Source organism: Natrix helvetica, assembly GCF_964273705.1.
Source record: "Natrix helvetica genome assembly, chromosome: 14".
In the NCBI taxonomy this organism is placed as follows: domain Eukaryota; kingdom Metazoa; phylum Chordata; class Lepidosauria; order Squamata; family Natricidae; genus Natrix; species Natrix helvetica.
This window is the reverse complement of record NC_138564.1, coordinates 3,696,672-3,710,683: the sequence shown is the minus strand read 5'-3', so window position 1 is coordinate 3,710,683 and position 14,012 is coordinate 3,696,672. Positions and strand designations below refer to the sequence as shown.

The window sequence follows — 14,012 nt, the reverse complement described above, 5'->3', positions numbered from 1 at the left end:
CCCACCCACCCACCTACCTATCTACTTACCTACCTATGTATTATCTATCTTTCTCTCTCTTTCCATATCAATCATTTATCTAGCTCTACCTACCTACTTACTTACCTACCTACCATCATCCCCCCTCTCTCTCATCTATCTATCTATCTATCTATCTATCTATCTATCTATCTATCTATCTATCTATCTATCTATCTATCATCTATCTATCTATCATCTACCTACCTACCTACCTACCTACCTACCTACCTACCTACCTACCTACCTACCTATCAACCATCTTTCTATATCAATCATCTTTCTCTTTCTCTGTCTATCTATCTATCTATCTATCTATCTATCTATCTATCTATCTATCTATCTATCTATCTATCTATCTATCTATCTATCTCTTACCTACCTACCTATCTATGTATTATCTATCTTTCTCTCTCTCTCCATATCAATCATCTATCAGCTCTACCTATCTATCATCTATCTTTATCTATCTATTATCTCTCTCTCTCTCTCTCTCATCTATCTATCTTCCATCATCCCCCTCTCTCTCATCTATCTATCTATCTATCTATCTATCTATCTATCTATCTATCTATCTATCTATCTATCTATCTATCTATCTCCTACCTACCTACCTACCTACCTACCTACCTACCTACCTACCTACCTACCTACCATCTTTCTATATCTATCAATCATCTTTCTCTTTCTATATCTGCCTGCCTACCTACCTACCTACCTACCTACCTACCTACCTACCTACCTACCTACCTACCTACCTATCTTTCTTCTGTGTTTCCCCGAAAATAAGACAGAGTCTTATTTTCTTTGGAACCCCCCCCCCCCAAATAATCACTTGCCTTATTTTCGGGGAGGTCTTATTATTTTTGAGGTGCAGGAGGCGGCGAGTGTGGTCACCTCATGGCTGCTGCTGTGTTGCAATATTTTCAGGGAGGGCTTATTTTTTTGGGGGGGAGGTCTTATTTTAGTGCATGCGCTCAAAAGCCCAATTGGGCTTTTTATCCAGGGAGGTCCTATTTTCAGGTATCTATTTATCTATCAACCACCCCACCGAGGTGTACAGGGAATCCTCGACTTACGACCCACAATTGAGTCCAAAATATATAATTAAAAAGCCTTGCTTTCACAAACAGGCAAATAAGAATAAAATAAGCTTAATTCTCTTTTGCTTTGGAAGCGACAGACGATATAGGTAGGGAAGTCAGAAATGGGGCTGCTTTTCTAGGACAACCTGGAAGGGCGCGCCGAGAGATTTGTTCCAAAACACGGGCGGAGCCGGAGTGAAGAAGTAGGACAGGAGATGACAAATTTTGGATTAGAATCCTCTGGAAAGCCGCTTCCTTCTCCGCAGACGGGCAAGTCTTCTGCGTAGATCGGGAGAAGTTGCCTCTCTTGGCCACTTGAGGGCTATGGAGAACTATGGAGAAATCTCATTTTGGACATCAACAGGGTGGATCCCGGGATCTGGGCTTAGTTAGGCTTAGCTTGAATGGGAAGGCCTGGTAGATGATCCAACTGGAGGAGCTTCAGGTGAGGAACTGGTGGAGTTGATCACCTGAATTTAGTTTGCCCCCGGGGGAAACTTTAGCTGCACCTTTGTTTGGCTCTTGTGGTTTGATTCTAGCTATCCAAGCCTTGTTTTATGACGGGAGATCCGAAAATCAGGACTGTCGAGATAAGACGATTAACAATAGCAGCTTTTCCTCTTTTTATTTTTGCTTTATCTTATCCCTGTTTTTATTATTTTTATAAATAACTCCAGGTGGAGAGCATAACTAATGCTCCTTCCTCGTTCAATTTCCCCCCCAACAAAAACAGCCCTGTGAGGTGGGCTGGGCTGATAGAGATATAAAACCAGCTGGGTGGCCCAGTCACCCAGCTGGTTTATATGACTAAGGCAGGAGTAGAACTCACGTCTCCCGGTGATTGGCCCTTAGTTACCCAGCCGGGTTTCAAACCTGTGCAGGAACTAGAACTCTCTGTCTCCCGGTGATTGGCCCTTAGTTACCCAGCCGGGTTTCATACCTATGCAGGAACTAGAACTCTCTGTCTCCTGGTGATTGGCCCTTAGTTACCCAGCCGGGTTTCAAACCTGTGCAGGAACTAGAACTCTCTGTCTCCTGGTGATTGGCCCAAAGTCACCCAGCCGGCTTTCATGCCTATGCAGGAACTAGAACTCCCTGTCTCCTGGTGATTGGCCCAAAGTCACCCAGCCGGCTTTCATGCCTATGCAGGAACTAGAACTCCCTGTCTCCTGGTGATTGGCCCTAAGTCACCCAGCCGGCTTTCACGCCTATGCAGGAACTAGAACTCTCTGTCTCCTGGTGATTGGCCCAAAGTCACCCAGCCGGCTTTCATGCCTATGCAGGAACTAGAACTCCCTGTCTCCTGGTGATTGGCCCAAAGTCACCCTGCCGGCTTTTATGCCTATGCAGGAACTAGAACTCCCTGTCTCCTGGTGATTGGCCCAAAGTCACCCAGCCGGCTTTCATGCCTATGCAGGAACTAGAACTCCCTGTCTCCTGGTGATTGACCCAAAGTCACCCAGCCGGCTTTCACGCCTATGCAGGAACTAGAACTCTCTGTCTCCTGGTGATTGGCCCAAAGTCACTCAGTTGGCTTTCATGCCTATGCAGGAACTAGAACTCCCTGTCTCCTGGTGATTGGTCCAAAGTCACCCAGCCGGCTTTCATGCCTATGCAGGAACTAGAACTCCCTGTCTCCTGGTGATTGACCCAAAGTCACCCTGCCGGCTTTCATGCCTATGCAGGAACTAGAACTCCCTGTCTCCTGGTGATTGACCCAAAGTCACCCTGCCGGCTTTCAAACCTATGCAGGAACTAGAACTCCCTGTCTCCTGGTGATTGGCCCTAAGTCACCCAGCCGGCTTTCACGCCTATGCAGGAACTAGAACTCTCTGTCTCCTGGTGATTGGCCCTTAGTTACCCAGCCGGGTTTCAAACCTGTGCAGGAACTAGAACTCTCTGTCTCCTGGTGATTGGCCCAAAGTCACCCAGCCGGCTTTCATGCCTATGCAGGAACTAGAACTCCCTGTCTCCTGGTGATTGGCCCAAAGTCACCCAGCCGGCTTTCATGCCTATGCAGGAACTAGAACTCCCTGTCTCCTGGTGATTGGCCCTAAGTCACCCAGCCGGCTTTCACGCCTATGCAGGAACTAGAACTCTCTGTCTCCTGGTGATTGGCCCAAAGTCACCCAGCCGGCTTTCATGCCTATGCAGGAACTAGAACTCCCTGTCTCCTGGTGATTGGCCCAAAGTCACCCTGCCGGCTTTTATGCCTATGCAGGAACTAGAACTCCCTGTCTCCTGGTGATTGGCCCTTAGTTACCCAGACGGGTTTCATGCCTATGCAGGAACTAGAACTCCCTGTCTCCTGGTGTTTGGCCCAAAGTCACCCAGCCGGCTTTCATACCTATGCAGGAACTAGAACTCCCTGTCTCCTGGTGATTGACCCAAAGTCACTCAGTCGGCTTTCATGCCTATGCAGGAACTAGAACTCCCTGACTCCTGGTGATTGGTCCAAAGTCACTCAGTCGGCTTTCATGCCTATGCAGGAACTAGAACTCCCTGTCTCCTGGTGATTGGTCCAAAGTCACTCAGTCGGCTTTCATGCCTATGCAGGAACTAGAACTCCCTGACTCCTGGTGATTGGTCCAAAGTCACTCAGTCGGCTTTCATGCCTATGCAGGAACTAGAACTCCCTGTCTCCTGGTGATTGGTCCAAAGTCACCCAGCCGGCTTTCATGCCTATGCAGGAACTAGAACTCCCTGTCTCCTGGTGATTGACCCAAAGTCACCCTGCCGGCTTTCATGCCTATGCAGGAACTAGAACTCCCTGTCTCCTGGTGATTGGTCCAAAGTCACCCTGCCGGCTTTCATACCTATGCAGGAACTAGAACTCCCTGTCTCCTGGTGATTGACCCAAAGTCACCCTGCCGGCTTTCATGCCTATGCAGGAACTAGAACTCCCTGTCTCCTGGTGATTGGTCCAAAGTCACCCTGCCGGCTTTCATGCCTATGCAGGAACTAGAACTCCCTGTCTCCTGGTGATTGACCCAAAGTCACCCTGCCGGCTTTCATGCCTATGCAGGAACTAGAACTCCCTGTCTCCTGGTGATTGACCCAAAGTCACCCTGCCGGCTTTCAAACCTATGCAGGAACTAGAACTCCCTGTCTCCTGGTGATTGGCCCTAAGTCACCCAGCCGGCTTTCACGCCTATGCAGGAACTAGAACTCTCTGTCTCCTGGTGATTGGCCCTAAGTCACCCAGCCGGCTTTCATGCCTATGCAGGAACTAGAACTCCCTGTCTCCTGGTGATAGGCCCAGAATCACCCAGCTGGGTTTCATGCCTATGCAGGAACTAGAACTCCTTGTCTCCTGGCCCAAAGTCACCCACCTGGTTTTCCTGGCTAAAGTGGGACTAGAACTCTCGGTGCCCTGGTTTCTAGGCCAGCCCCTTCGCCGTTACAGAGTGGCTCTTTTTTGAACTGTCTCCAAGATTTCATGCCTAAAACGGAATTAGAACTTGCCGTCTCCTAGTGATTTTGACCAAAGTCACCCAGCTGGTTTTCAATCCTAAGGCAGGAACTAGAACTCCCCATCACCACTTTGTGTTTGGCCCAAAGTCAGCTAGGCCAAGAAAAAGTCATATTTGATAGGAAGGTCATTGCAAATGGCATGTCACTAAGTGTTACATAAACACACACACACACACACGAGCCACGTTGGGGCAGTGGTCAGAGTGCAGTACTGCAGGCAATTTCTGCTGACTTCCGGCTGCCTGCAATTTGGCAGTTCAATTCTCACTGGCTCAAGGTTGACTCAGCCTTCCGTCCTTCCAAGGTGGGTAAAATGAGGACCCAGATTGTTGGGAGCAAAAGGCTGACTCTGTAAACCGCTTAGAGAGGGCTGGAAAGCACCGTGAAGCGGTCTATAAGTCTAAGGAATATTGCTATCCACCCCCCACCCCACCCCCAAGGTTTTTGTTTTTCTTCTAATCTCTTCTTTTCTTCCCTCCAGCTTCTTTGGAGATGAACGAAAGTTCTCGCTGGACCGAGGAGGAGATGGAAACGGCCAAGAAAGGTAAGCTTTTGGCTTTCCTTTTCTTTGCAAGATGCCCGTGGTGAGTGAGCGTGTCGGTTGCTTCAGGTGTCAGTTGTGTTGCTTCAGGTGTCAGTTGTGTTGCTTCAGGTGTCAGTTGTGTTGTTGACACTATCACTGGCCATCCTGAGATTGAAGGTGTTTTGCGTGGCGGGTGGAAGCCTCCAGATTTTGCTTGCAAGCCTTCGACTGTATTTCGTTTCGGACAAATTCAGGAGTTGCTAAGGCAGTGTATAGGTTGTGTATGACCCAGCTTAGGGCGATGTCTGACATTCTCCGTTGTGCAGTTGGGACAACAACAGGGAGGAGGTAGTGGCTGGCTGGGCGTCAGGACAGGGTCCTTGGTGCTCTCTGAGCCGAGCTGTTTTCTCTCAGACATTTCAGTACCAAACTAGGTAACGTCATCAGGGAGAGGAGGGAGTAGGTTTGGTCTCTTTGTACACTAGTGGCTTCCCTAGCCAGAAAGGAAACAAAACCCCCTCAATATCCAATCTGAGCAGAGGTTCGCACCGAGGCTAACACTGCAGCAACTGTCAAGAAGTAAATAATACCCCAAATCAGTGACAGCAAATCTTTTCCACACCAAAACCGGAATGTGTGCATGCGCCAGAGCCTGGAAACCCGGCAGCGACCAGCTGGCCAACGCACATGTGTGCGCCGGCCAGCAGGTCTTCGTGCGCACCAGAAACTGGAAAACTAGCTGGCCGGCGCACATTCGTGCACCGGCCAGCTTGTCTTCCAGTTTCTGTTGCATGAATTGTGCCGTCCAGCTGAACTTTGGATTTCCAGCGCTCCATCGTGCGCGAAGGCCAGCTGAACAGTGCGCAAGGACATACCGGAAGAGCAGCTGGTGCCCACAGAGAACCTATGCATGACATAAGTTCGCCATCAGGGCCCCAAATCAAGAAACGACCAACGCAAACAACCAAACAAACAAACAGTCAACCACAGCTCTGTCAAGGAAGCAACCTAGAATCCTCCCACCAACCCAGGCAGGACAAACCATTGTAATATAAAGAGAGAGCAAACCCCACAAGCTTCTAGCACTGATGACGTTCCCTAGTTGGGTCATGAAAGGTCTGGAAGAAAAGCACCAAGCTCAGAGAACACCGACGACTCCACAATGCTCCTTCTTCCCACCTTCCTCCTCCTCTTCTTCTCTGCAATCCCCTCTCCCTTCTGACACTGACAACGTTTCCTAGTTGGGTTGTGAAACGTCTGCAAGAAAACCACCAAGCTCAGAGAGCATCAAGGACCCTGCAGTCCTCCTCCTCTTCCTCCTCCTCCCCCTCCTCCCCTCTTCCACTTGGCAAACCCCACTCCTTTTAGCACTGATGGTGTTCCCTAGTTCGGTCCTGAAACGTCTGCAAGAAAACCACCAAGTTCAGAGAGCATCAAGGACCCCACTGTTCTCCTCCTCTTCGTCGTCGTCCTCCTCCTCCTCTTCCTCCTCCTCCTCTTTCTCCTCCTCCTCCTCTCAATAAGTAGCCCTCCTTCTGGCACTGATGAGGTTACCTAGTTGGGTCATGAAACGTCTGCAAGAAAACCACCAAGCTCAGAGAGCCCCCAAGGACCCCACTGTCCCCTCCTCCTCCTCCTCCTCCTCCTCCTCCTCCTCCTCCTCCTCCTCCTCCTCCTCCTCCCTCTCCTCCTGCCCTTCCTCCTCCTCCTCCTCCTCCTCCTCCTCCTCCTCCTCCTCCTCCTCCTCCTCCTCTCAATAAGTAGCCCTCCTTCTGGCACTGATGAGGTTACCTAGTTGGGTCATGAAACGTCTGCAAGAAAACCACCAAGCTCAGGGAGCCCCCAAGGACTCCCCAATTCAGCCCCAAGCCACAAATATTCCCCTCTGTTGCTATCTGAACAGGGTTTTCAGCTTAGCGCCCACCTAATGCTTTCGGGTGGCTCCTGGTGACTCTGCAAATGGCACCGAAACGGCTTGGCTGGTGGCAGGTGGTTTGTGGCTCCTTGCAAGAAATCCCTAGGCATAGGATCTGGGCCGCCAGCAGGCGGTTCGAAGCGAAGGAGGAGCGATTTGGTGCGGCTCCCGGAGACAAAAGCAGGACACGCCCTGCAATTAACGCCAAAGTGAAGAGAGACAAAACAGACTCACTGCTCAATGACACTTTTATGGTGTAGTAAACCCACAATCCCGCAGGCTGCCTAAACATTCAGCAGAGTATACAATTATAGGCTGAGGTCCTAAGTTTGGAAACCTTCTTTTTGGTGTTTTTGTTTTAAAATTTTATTTCCAAAGTAGCCTCTCAATTATAAGAAGCCAAATCAATTCCTGGCCCAGGAGGAGAGTGAAGTTCCTGGGAGCGTTGGCATCTACTGGCACGGATTGAAAATGATCTTCCGTAATCTGGGCACCCTCCAACAGCAGGGAATTTCTCTTTTCAGCGTGCACCAGGTTGCTTAAAAGTCTGGGAGTTTGGCACCTGTCAGCTCTGGATGAGGTCCAGATAGGGGGGTCTCTTGCAGCCAGTTTTGGTCACCAGGATCTAAAAAAAGATGTTGAGACTCTAGAAAGAGAGCAGAGAAGAGCAACCAGGATGATGAGGGGACTGGAGGCTAAAATATACGATGAATGGTTGCAGGAACTGCGCATGGCTGGTCTAGTGAAGAGAAGGACCAGGGGAGACAGGATAGCAGCCTTCCAATATTTGAGGGGCTGCACAGAGAGGAGGGGGCCAAGCTATTCTCCAAAGCACCCGAAGGCCAGACAAAGAATAATGGATGGAAACTGATCAAGGAGAGATTCAACCTGGAAATAAGGAGACATTTTCTGACAGAACAATCAACCAATGATCAACCAATGAAACAGAAGTTGCCTTCAGAAGTTGTGGGAGCTTCATCCCTGGAGGCTTTCAAGAAGAGACTGGATTGCCATCTGTCAGAAATGGTGGAGGGTCTCCTGGTTGGGAAAGAGGGTTGGACTAGATGACCTACAAGGTCCCTTCCAACTCTGTTAATCTAAGATGATCAAAGATCTCTGGAGAGACTAAAACATACAATGAACAGTTGCAGGAACTGGGTGTGTTTAGTTTAATGAAAAGAAGGACCAGGGGAGACAGGATAGCAGTCTTCCAATATTTGTGCGGCTGCCCCAGAGAGGAGGGGGTCAAGCTATTTTCCAAAGCACCTGAGCATAGAACAAGAAGCAATGGGTGGAAACTAATCAAGGAGAGAAGCAACTTAGAACTGAGAAAATTCCTGACAGTGGGAACTTGATTGTTCTCATTATCAGAAATTTCCTCCTTATTTCTAGGTTGAATCTCTCCTCGATCAGTTTCCATCCATTATTCTTCCATCCATTATTCCACAACATCTGAAGGAACAAAAATTGCCTTCGGAAGTTGTGGGAGCTTCATCCTTTCAAGAAGAGACTGGACTGCCATCTCTCAGAAATGGGTTTCCTGCTTGGACTAGATAACCCAAAAGGTCCCTTCCAACTCTGTTAATCTGAAAATCTGTCCATGTAATCCTCGACTTACAACCGTTCATTTAGTGACTTGTTTGAAGTAACAACAAGTTGCTGAAAAAAGTGACTTGTAACCGTTTTTCACACTTACCACCATTGCAGCTTCCCCGTGGGCACGTGGATCAAAATTCAGACTCTTGGCAAGTGGCTCTTATCGACAACAGGGTCGCAGTGATGCTATAACCGTCATAAATATGAACTAGATGCCCAGCAGATTTAGTTTACTAATTTATTGCTCTCATTGTCAGAAAATTCCTCCTTATTTCCAGGTTGAATCTCTCCTTGGTCAGTTTCCATCCATTATTCCTTGTCTGGCCTTCGGGTGCTTTGGAGAATAGCTTGACCCCCTCCTCTCTGTGCCCCATAAATATTGGAAGACTGCTCTCCTGTCTCCCCTGGTCCTTCTCTTCACTAGACTAGCCATGCCCAGTTCCTGCAATCATTCATCCTATGTTTTAGCCTCCACTCCCCTCATCATCTTGGTTGCTCTTCTCTGCACTCTTTCTAGAATCTCAACATCTTTTTTATAGTGTGGTGACCAAAACTGGATGCAGTACTCTAGGTGTGGTGTTACTAAGGCTTTATAGAGTGGTATTAGTACCTTCCTTGATCTTGATTGTATCTCTCTGTTAATGCAATTTAGGATTGTGTTGACTTTTTTGGCTGCTGCTGCACACTGCTGGCTCATATTTAACTGGTTGTCCACTAAGACTCCAAGATCCCTCTCACAGTCACTGCTATTAAGCCTGGTTTCACCCAGTCTATATGTGTCCTTTTGGCTTTTCTTACCCATGTGTAGGACTTTACTTTTCTCTACATTGAATTTCCTGTGTTCAAGTCTGTCAAGATCCATCTGTACACACAGGTAGAAATGAGGGTCTTCTTGTGTTGTTTTGTTTTGTTTAATTGACTTTCACTCCTGAGTCAAGAGTTTTGTCTTCTTGAAGACCAAATCCAACCTGGGAACCTTTCTCTTATCACCCTCACCGCAAACACCCACCTCAAGCATCCTTAGATGCCTTTTAGAAGAGAATCCTTTCAGATGTTGGAGAATCTCCATGCTAAATAAACATCATTATTGGCGTCATTTGATAAATAACATTTAGCAGAGTGAACTTTGCCCGTTCGATATTTTTGTAAGAAATATACATTTCTGCTGGTCTCCAAACTCATCCAGTTCATTCCATGGTGGAATGTGGAAACCTGTTAATGGAAGATTTGGTTATCCCCAGACTTATTCAGTCTTGGAAATTATGGAATTATGGAAGTCCATCGATTATAAATTATGGAACGGTATCGGATCTCCGGGATGCGGTGGCTGAATGGCTAAGACGCTGAGCTTAGTTCAGTTCGGCGGTTCAAATCTCTAGCACGTAACAGAGTGAGCTCCCGTGACTTGTCCCAGCTTCTGCCAACCTAGCAGTTCGAAAGCACGTAAAAATGCAAGTAGAAAAATAGGAGCCACCTTTGGTGGGAAGGGAACAGCGTTCCGTGCGCCTTCAGCATTGAGTCATGCCGGCCACATGACCACGGAGACGTCTTCGGACAGCGTTTGGCTTTGAAATGGTGATGAGCACCGCTCCCTGGAGTCAGGAACGACTAGCACATATGTGCGAGGGGAACCTTTATCTTTATAGGATCACCTGCTTGAGCAGGGGGTTGGACTTGAAGATCTCCAAGGTCCCTTCCAACTCTGAGTTCTACTCTCTCTTCTATTCTTCCAACTGTGTTCTACTCTTTTGATTACCTTCAGGGAGTTGAAGACCCTGTTGTAACTCGTTCTACATTTCCATAAGTATTTAGCCTGGTCTAGTTGGTCATACTTGATTATGTAAGATCACATTTGGAATATTGCATCCAATTTTGGTCATCACGATATAAAAAAAATATGTTGAGTGCAGAGAAGAGTCAAAAGGGATTAGAGGCGAAGAACGGTTGCTGGAACTGGGTATGTCTAGACCAGGGGTGTCCAAACTTGGGAACTTTAAGACTTGTGGACTTCAACTCCCAGAATTCCCCAGGCTGGGGAATTCTGGGAGTTGAAGTCCACAAGTCTTAAAGTTCCCAAGCTTGGACACCCCTGGTCTAGATTGATGAAAAGAAGGACTAGGGGTGACATGATAGCAATGTCCCCATATTTGAGGGGTTGCCACAGAGAGTGGGGAATTAAACTATTCTCCAAAGCACCTGAAGGCAGGACAAGAAGCAATGGATGGAAACTAATCAAGGAGAGACACAAACTAGAATTAAGAAGAAATTTCCTGACAGTGAGAACAATTAATCAGTGGAATGACTTTGCCTCCAGAAGTTGTGAATGCTCCAACACTGGAAGTTTTTAAAGAAGAGATTAGATAACCATTTGTCTGAGGTGGTGTAAGCGTTCTTGCTCGTGCAGGGGGTTGGACTAGAAGACCTCCAAGGCCCCTTCCAACTCTGTTACGCTTGCACGAAGAGGCGTTTTTAGACCGAGGTACCGCACCTTTCAATCTTTCCATCCACCTCTTCCAAGCTTTTCCATCTCCAGGAGCTGACTCAAAACCCGTCTAATCGAGGCTGTATGCAAATGAACCCAATTTGCATAATTTATACCAGCTGCAGAATTCACCTCCCCCCCCCAAATGCTTGCTTACCCCCTCCCTCCTCCTCTTCCTTTTCTTCTGGCCCCTCTGATGAGTTTTTGGCTCGCCAGGCGTTTTTTTGAACGTTGGTGGTGGCACAGTTTAATTGAGAACATCGGGGTCCTGCCCACCCTTTGAAGTTTGACTTTGACCCCTGGGCTGTCCAGTCTTGGTGCTTTGGGTGGGGTGGGGGAGAAGGGGGTGTTTTCTTAGGAGGGGAAGAGAGCGGGGATAAGCTTTGGTCTTGTTGTCTGAGACTCTCTTTCACTTGCTCCTTGCAGGTGAACTAAGTCCGGGGGTCAGAGTGAAGATTTGGATGAGCGGTTTTGCATTTTTGGGAGAGGGGGGGCAGGAAAGATGCAACTCCTTGCCATGGGGGTCTTGGTGGGTTCATTCCTGGGAGGGGGAGATCCCCCTTTCCGCCCAGTTAAAGCTTTCTACATTTTGGGGTACAGCAGAACTGAATCCTTGAACGTATGTGTATGGGGGGGAAGCATGCATCCCTTATTATTCCTCAATAAATGGGGGTCCTGGTGGGTTCATTCCTGGGAGGGGGAGATCCCCCTTTCCGCCCAGTTAAAGCTTTCTACATTTCGGGGTACAGCAGAAGTGAATCCTTGAGCGTATGTGTATGGGAGGGAAGCATGCATCCCTTATTATTCCTCAATAAATGGGGGTCTTGGTGGGTTCATTCCTGGGAGGGGGAGATCCCCCTTTCTGCCCAGTTAAAGCTTTCTACATTTTGGGGTACAGAAGAAGTGAATCCTTGAGCGTATGTGTATGGGGGGGAAGCATGCACCCCTCACTTTCCACAATAAATGGGGGTCTTGGTGGACTCATTCCTGGGAAGGGGGGGCTCCCCCTTTTCCGGCTAATCCAAAGCTTTCTACATTTTTGGGGACAGCACCTCCTTGCATGGGGGGGGAGGAGGGAGAAAGCATGCATCCCTCCATTTCCTGCCTTTGAGTGGGGGGCTTGGACGCGCCCCACTCATTCCTGGGGAAAGGGGCTTCCCCTTTCTGCCCACCCGCCACCTCTTCCTTGCCAGAATCCTGATCTGGTGTGCCCTGCAAGCCAAAACGTTTGGGACCAAATCCACCCTCGGGGGAAGTGTGTGAGAGTGTGTGTGTGGAAGGCGGGGGGGGGGGGAGAGAGAAACAGAGGCCCAGCAGGAGGGGGGTCCCCACTTGCGTGGGAGCTGTTGCCAAGAACAACCCCTTTGATTCAGATCAGAGAGAAGGAAGCGATTAAGAAAGGCTTCTTTTTCCCCTGCTGTTGACATTCGGAGGAGAGAGAGAGAGAGAGAGAGAGAGAGAGAGAGAGAGAAGGGGGGAAGTCTTGCCAAGTTGGCCGCACCCTTGTCGTCTTGGGCCGATGCCACGCGGCTTGTGGACGCTGTCTAGAGGTCACATTCAGACGGAGCAAACTTCTGGGTCACATAGGGGCAGGGCGGGAGGGCGGGGAAGCAGAGGGGGCTAGCTCCCCACGGTGCTTCCTACCTCCTCCCTTACAGCCAGCCCTCCCTCCTCCTCCTCCTCCTCCTCCCTCCTCAGCTCTCCCCACCGAAGGCTTCACCCGTCTGCACGTTTCGGTCGCAATCTGGACCCTCTCCCAAAATCTGTCTCTTTGGGTTGCTTCCTCCTCTTCCTCCCCCTCTCTTCCTGCCCCTCCTGGCACCCGGAGCCGCTTGGGGGAAAGGCAGGCGAAGGCTGGCAAGGGAGTTTGCGGAGGCTGGGAGGGAAGGGAAGCGAATCCTCCTCCTTCTCCTCCTCCTCCTCCACCATCACCTCCTCCGTAAAAGAGACACACGGCGGCGCCCAGGGACCGAGCAGGTGGGAGCCCGCGTTCGCTCGGAAGACGACGACGAGGAGGCGCAGAGCAAGTTGGAGGGTTGGCACTGCCAGGGAAGGAAGAGGAGGAGGAAGGAACCTTCCGGGATCGGCTGACCTTTCCCCCAGTTCGAAGTTGGCACCGGCTGCCGAAAACCCTCCCCGGGAGCAGCGGCGGCGAGGGCGCACATGCCTCTTCTCCGGGACTGCCCTGAGAGAGTCCGCGGCGAACAAGAAACGTGAGATACAAGCCAGCAAAGAGGAGGAGGAGGAGGAGGAAGAGAGCATCCGAACCAGCCTGATCTCTTCTTCTTTTCCCCCTTGTTCCTTTCTCTCTTTTTTTTACACTGGGGGAGAGGGGGGGTTGCTTTGTTTGGCCTGACCTCCTCCTCCTCCTCCTTCCCTGAACTCCCGAGAATTCGCCTGCCTCCTTCCCCGCGTATGGTTTCGGTCCAGCAGCCAGCAGATGAATGTGGACCAGGATGTAAGTGGGGGCTTGTAAACGAGGGGGGGTGGGGGTGGCGGGAGGATAAGTGGAAAATCTGAGCCGTTTTGCGTGTGCGAGATGTGGAAGGGAGGGAGGGAGGGAAGAGGAGGAGGGAGTGTCCCACTGGCGTGGTTCCTGGTGGAAAGGTCCCAACGGGTGATGTCCAACCGCCGTGCCCTCTGGGCCAGACCTCCCAACGCCCGGGTTCTCTTCCGAAAAGTTTTGAAAATTTAGTAGGGACTTTTTAGAGCACCGGGGAAGGGAAGGGCAGGCAGGCGTGGAGTTTGTAGGGAGGGCAACTTACTGGGGGGCCTTTTCCCAGCTGTGGGAGACACTGGGTGTTTCCTGGCAGGAGCCAAAGGTAGCTGCTGACACGTCTTTCCCCAGGTGTGTGTGTGTGTGTGTGTGTGTAATTATAGTTTTGGAAAGCAGGTGTTGGTGTGTGTGTGTGTGTATTT

General features: G+C 49.7%; 1 protein-coding gene across 12 annotated transcripts in view; it reads left to right on the top strand.

Moving 5' to 3' along the window:
- NCOR2 (nuclear receptor corepressor 2) overlaps positions 1 to 14,012 on the top strand; it is a 213,267-nt gene that overhangs the window by 102,923 nt on the left and 96,332 nt on the right. For all 12 annotated transcript variants that reach the window (XM_081966828.1, XM_081966827.1, XM_081966826.1 and 9 more), the window contains one exon: positions 5,059 to 5,121. In XM_081966828.1, the coding sequence (XP_081822954.1) occupies positions 5,059 to 5,121 (63 nt within the window). The remainder of the gene's footprint in view (positions 1 to 5,058; positions 5,122 to 14,012) is intronic.